This window comes from Sinocyclocheilus anshuiensis, unplaced genomic scaffold (genome assembly GCF_001515605.1).
Source record: "Sinocyclocheilus anshuiensis isolate Anshui unplaced genomic scaffold, SAMN03320099.WGS_v1.1 scaffold457, whole genome shotgun sequence".
NCBI lineage: Eukaryota > Metazoa > Chordata > Actinopteri > Cypriniformes > Cyprinidae > Sinocyclocheilus > Sinocyclocheilus anshuiensis.
Genome location: NW_015537939.1, coordinates 3,948,935 through 3,954,813, shown reverse-complemented (window position 1 = coordinate 3,954,813; position 5,879 = coordinate 3,948,935). Strand labels below are relative to the sequence as shown.

Here is a 5,879-nt window from a genome sequence, read left to right as displayed (position 1 = left end):
CAAGGATGCATTAAATTGATAAAAAGTGACAGTAAAGACATTTATAATGTTGCAGAATATTTTGTTTTTAAAGAATGGTGTTTTTCCTGAACTTTCTATTTCTCAAAGAATCCCGAAAAAAAAATGTAACACAGTTTCCACAAAAATATTAAGCAGCACAACATTTATAGAAACATTAACAGCATTTATAGAAATAAGCACTAAATCAGCATATTAGATTGATTGCTGATGGATCATGTGACACTGAAGACTGGAGACTGGATATTTACAATATCTGAGAATAGTGTGATTTTTAAACTGAAGTCATGGGAGCTAATCTTACTAATTCTTAAAAATTCATGCATAGTAATTTTGGGTTTGATATTTGAAATATGAGCTGTAAATTGCTTTTTGTGAATGCAATATTCCTGTAAATTGGTTAAAACACATGGGAACAGTGTAATCCATTGCAGTTAGCATAATGATGCTGCTGGTTGTGTCGATCAGGAGGAAGAGGCCAAGCGTCTGGTGCGGGATGCGATAGCGGCCGGTATCTTTAATGACCTGGGCTCAGGCAGCAACATCGACCTGTGTGTGATCACCAAGGGGAATGTGGACTACCTGAGACCTCATGACATGGCCAACAAGAAGGGAGTCAGGTGAGCATCTGTACTGCTAGAGGAACATCACCTCATACACACCTGTCTAAACTTTGCAGTCACACTTGCTGCATGGAGGCAGTGATGAAATCTGTGTAATCAGTCTAATTCACGTGAACATCTGAGTGTGCGTTTTAAAAAGAATCTTAAACTGATATAAATGCCAGCTTATATGATTAAGAAAAGGCATGTTATGATTGTTACATAATTAGCTTATTGCGATTATTGTGCAGTCTAGTCACAAATGGTCTGTTAATGCAGGCCGCCACATGTGTGCATGATATTAATCAGAGAATTTAACCAAATGAAATGCTCTTGCTTCACTGTTCCCTTTTAAGGGAGGATAAGGTTTATGGACGCCCTGTGTGAGTAACCCGTGTGTTCAAACGTGCACCACGTCTAGACAAAACTGTAACCTGCATGTGTTTGACTAACCAGGCGTGAGTTTGAAGTAGTTGAGTTGTTCAAACTGACAAGCTGTTTGGTGATTTTTCTCTTACAGTCTTCTGCTAACATCATTATACATGTTTTTGTAGAGCACCAAAGTGCATTTCCCTGGTCTGGATTGGTTTTATTTTGTCCTGATTAGAGTCGTGTGTGATTAGGCTTTAGTTTCTTTGCTGGAGTTGAATCTTCTTTAAGTTCATTGTGTATTTTCCTCACAGGACTGGAAGCTACAGGTACAAGCATGGAACTACTGGGGTTCTGACGAAGGCCGTGACACCTCTGAACCTGGAGGTGGTGGAGGAAAGCGTGCAGACCATGGACACCTCCTGAGATGACACAAACCACCACGCTTTGATCTGTTTGTTTCAACCTTTACCATTGACCCCCAAGTCTTATGTGGTGGTTTAGTCATTTTTCATTATTTCCAATAAAAGACATTGTAAGTTGAAGTTTGTGTCTTTCTTGTGCATCTATTATCATTTATTTCAGATAACCTATTACGTTGTTTTTAATATAAAAGTATGGCAGGCAAATTAAATTTTGGGTAAAAAATGTTTGGGTAGGTCTCTTATGCTCACCCAGGCTGCATTTATTTGATTAAAAATACAGTGTAATAATAATATTGTGAAATTTTAATAGAATTTATAATAACTATTTTCTATTTGAATATATTTTAAAATGCAATTTATTCCTGTGATGCAAAGCTGAATTTTCATCATCGTTACTCCAGTCTTCAGTGTCACCTGATCCTTCAGAAATCATTCTAATATGCTGATTGGCTGCTCAAGAAACATTTCTTATTATCAATTTTAAAGTCAGTTGTGCTGCTAAAAAATTTTTTTTTAATTAATTATTTGATAAGTTCAAAAGAGCAGCATTTATTTGAAATAGAAATCTTTTGCAGATGTGCTCAAGTTACAGTAGCTAAAGGGTTGAAATACAAATAAGTGTATTATGTTTTTTATGTGATAAATGATAGTACTTACTATATTTGCTTATCACCAGGGGGCGCTAAATAAAAACCGTAGATAATACAAATTCTCAATTCATAATAATTTGGGTCTTTTTCTTCAGGAAAATCTGATGTAAACAACACTAATGGAAATGATTTAAAACGCTTCAGATGTCCTTCAAAACAAAGCTGTTGCAAAGTCAATATTTCCAGTTACATTTTATTGTTAATTACACATTTAAACATGAGCAAATGCTTCAAAATTCCTTAAAAATAACATCTCTTTGGATATAATGAATACTTTCATATGGTAGATATTTGACCAGAGAACAAAACTGCTGAATCCACCATCCAACACAAGTGTTTCCTTGCAAAACACTCGACAGTTGTGTGTGTGTGTGTGTGTGTGTATTAGATACATAAAGAGAGATAAGTAACGAACTGTAAGGCTCTTTAAATGCTGTTATGAATATAAGCCTACAGTAAAAGTATGTATAAATGGAACCACCTTGCTTTGACATCATCAACATGAGGCACTGGTCACCTGACCTTACATTTACTTACATTTCACTGCTGGTCATATATTCTCTATATAACCATGTATGTGACAAATAAAAAAAATCTTGAATCTTGACCTGACCAACTTTCTCTGAACCAATCAGCATACAGCACTGTGATACATCATTCGAAGGCACAACAGAATAAATCGGCATTCCTTTCAATACAAATCTAGAGAAACGCTCAGCTTAAAACAGTATAGACTCTGTTGGCATTCTCTCCTTACTCATTTCTAGATCTTTCTATAGCCTGATCAGTTGGACTGAGAGAGCAGCAGAGATCACAGGTTTGCGCAATGGTTCTCCTCGTTGCTGCAGGTGTGTTTGTTTGTATCAGGTGCTGGACGTCCACAGGTGCATCTGTTTGGCGAACTGCAGGACGAAGCTGATGTCGGGCCGCTGGTCAGGATCTGGGTTGATGCACATACTGACCAGATCTCTGAGCTGCAACATATACAATGTGAAAGTTAACTATTGCAAATGCATCATGCAGCACTATGAAGTGACAATAGCTCTAATAGCTCTACAGCATCATGCATGATTGTGCTCACTGGAGTATTGAGATGTTAGCTCATGGTTTTCATAACAGAGGCATGTAATGCTGTGTGTGTGTGTTGTACCTTCTGTGAGTAGTGCTCTGAAGGCAGAGGAGGGTAATCGCACTGTTCGATCTTGTGGCACAATGAGAGCAGGTTCATCTTGTCACTGTAGAAGGGGCTGTGCAGAGCTGCCATCTGAAAGACACAAATATTACTCATCAGAAGATAATCACGTCTCTTTCTGCTGTTCTTGCTTGTATTGCTTACTATTTGACAGTATTACTGTTCCACTATTCGTGTGGCTGTACTTTCAAAACAATGTATTACAGTATTTATTCTAGTACAGTGCCTTGCCATATACTTTGATTGCAAGTGCATTTCTGTAAAGCAATTCGTGTTTGTTTATACATATTAAGGGGCAAATTAAAATAATTTTATATGGTAATCAACAGTTGACCTTAATTTGTACTGAATTTTCTTGGTAAAAAAAATCATAGTTACAAAAGATTTCAAAAGAATCATATTTCCCTCAAAAATATCGAGCAGCAGAAACTGTTTTCAGCATTTGTAATAATCAGAAATGTTTCTTGAGCAGCAAATCAGCATATTAGAATGATTTCTGAAGGATCAGGTGACACTGAAGATTGGAGTAATGATGCTGAAAATTCAGCTTTGCATCACAGGAGTAAATTATATTTTAAAACATATTCATATAGAAAACAGTTATTTTAAATTGCAATAATATATCTCACTTTTTACTGTATTTTTGATCAAATAAATGCAGCCTTGGAGAGACTTCTTTCAAAAAATAAATGAAAACTTTTGGACGCTAGTATGAACAAATGACTGTATGTGTTTGTGTACCTCATACAGCAAGCAACCCAAGGACCAGTTGTCTGATTTGAAGTTGTAGCCGTTTTCATGAATCCTCTCGGGAGACATGTAATATGGAGTTCCAACTGGGAAAGACGTAGATACATGTTAAGCAGGTATGCAATTCCTGTGTATTTGCATATTTGAATGGACTGACTGGTTTTGTTATTTCACTCCATTCAGTACATGCATGAAGTGTGTGTTTATTTGAGTGTTTGTGTGGAGGTCAGTGGTACCAAGAGAGTGCGCAGCAGTGGTTTTGGAGCTAAAGAATCGACCTAGTCCAAGGTCACCGAGTTTGACCTCTCCAGTAGCTGTGATGAAGACGTTGGCTGGTTTTATATCTAATGCACACACAAACAATTACAGAAGAACAAAATAAATGAGGGCACATTAATGAAAAAAATCATATGTGTCTGTATTAGAAAGAAAGTGAGTTTACCTCGATGCATGACTCTGCGTGAGTGCATGTGTTCCAGCGCGCTGCACAGCTGCACAAAATACTTCCATATCGTTCGTTCAGGAATCAACCTCCGCTTCTTCTTAAAATACTACACACATGCCAGGGTTATTATCATTAACTAAAACTAATAATAAAACCATAAACATTTCCTTTGCTTATAATTAGAATATGAACTGAAATAAAGTATAAAACAAACTTATTTTATTTCAGCCAGTTACAAAGACGTTTAGTTTAAGTTGTAGTACTAAAACCACTAAATAAACTAATACTAAAACTGATAAAATGACAAAATACAAATTAAAATAGAAAATGATAATACTAATAATGCTAAAAAATTGCAACTTAATAAAAATTATATTTGTGTGTGTGTGTGTGTGTGTAAATATATATATATATATATATATATACACACACACACACACACACACACACACTAAATAATTAGAATAATGCTAAAAAATTGTAACTGAATAAAAACTACATATACATATTCAAAAAAAACTAAAACTAATAAAATTGACAATAACACACAATAAAATTGCTAAAATAATGACTAAAATAAAAATAAAAATAGTAAATACAAAAATAAAATCTAATTCAAAATATTGAAAGAAACTATAATATATAGGATATCAATAATTGTATTTCAGCTAGTTGAGAAGGCATTATATAAATATACTAATACTAAAAAACTACAACTTAATAAAAACTATATATACATTAAAAAAAAAAACTAAAAACTAAAAAACCCAGCAAATTTACTAAAACTTTAACTAAAATTAATATGAAAACAGAACACCCAAAAATCATATCATATTCGAAACATTAACAAATATTATTAACAACTATGAACAAAAACTATATTCAAATAACACTGACACATGCACATTTAATCAAATTTAATGTGTTGCCTGACACTGACCGTAATCATCTGGGAAAGGTCACCAGCGCCTGCTAACTCCAGAACGATATTCAGCTCGTTTCCTTCTATAAACGAGTCCAAATACTTAATGACGTTTGGATGGTTCAGTTGCTGCAATCACAGAATGAAAATAAAACATCACCAAACTCTGAAAAACAGAGACACTTGTTTGAGTTCAAAAACGCAAGCTGCTAACCTTTAACAAGTCGATCTCTTTAATGCAGTCCTGCCGGGCTTTAGCATCCATCATTTCAAAGATCTGAGAAAACAACACAATATTATTTACAACATCCACCCAGACGCACGGTTGTGTAAAATTTGATCATTTAATGTTGAGCAATGTAAGATAAGGTCAAGTGCATTGCATTATGGACAGTTTTCTCTGGTTATACACTGCACATTTTGCATACATCTGCATTTAGTATACAAGCTGCAACAGTATAAGTAAAATGCAATTTAAAGGGGTCATATGATGCTTTTTTAAAGAT

The 5,879-nt window shown here is 34.8% G+C and overlaps 2 protein-coding genes across 2 annotated transcripts in view; one reads left to right on the top strand and one right to left on the bottom strand.

Moving 5' to 3' along the window:
• The window catches only part of LOC107662369 (proteasome subunit beta type-7-like), a 5,531-nt gene extending 4,019 nt beyond the window's left edge, over positions 1 to 1,512 (top strand). The window contains exons 7-8 of the mRNA XM_016452356.1: positions 487 to 638; positions 1,304 to 1,512. Coding sequence (XP_016307842.1) covers positions 487 to 638; positions 1,304 to 1,415 — 264 coding nt within the window. The 3' untranslated portion in view covers positions 1,416 to 1,512. The remainder of the gene's footprint in view (positions 1 to 486; positions 639 to 1,303) is intronic.
• Positions 1,513 to 2,243: 731 nt separating this feature from the next.
• LOC107662348 (serine/threonine-protein kinase Nek6-like) overlaps positions 2,244 to 5,879 on the bottom strand; it is a 9,480-nt gene continuing 5,844 nt past the window's right edge. The window contains exons 4-11 of the mRNA XM_016452338.1: positions 5,588 to 5,650; positions 5,392 to 5,502; positions 4,449 to 4,557; positions 4,243 to 4,350; positions 3,998 to 4,092; positions 3,215 to 3,328; positions 2,673 to 3,038; positions 2,244 to 2,586 (exon numbers count right to left, since the gene is read on the bottom strand). Coding sequence (XP_016307824.1) covers positions 2,928 to 3,038; positions 3,215 to 3,328; positions 3,998 to 4,092; positions 4,243 to 4,350; positions 4,449 to 4,557; positions 5,392 to 5,502; positions 5,588 to 5,650 — 711 coding nt within the window. The 3' untranslated portion in view covers positions 2,244 to 2,586; positions 2,673 to 2,927. The remainder of the gene's footprint in view (positions 2,587 to 2,672; positions 3,039 to 3,214; positions 3,329 to 3,997; positions 4,093 to 4,242; positions 4,351 to 4,448; positions 4,558 to 5,391; positions 5,503 to 5,587; positions 5,651 to 5,879) is intronic.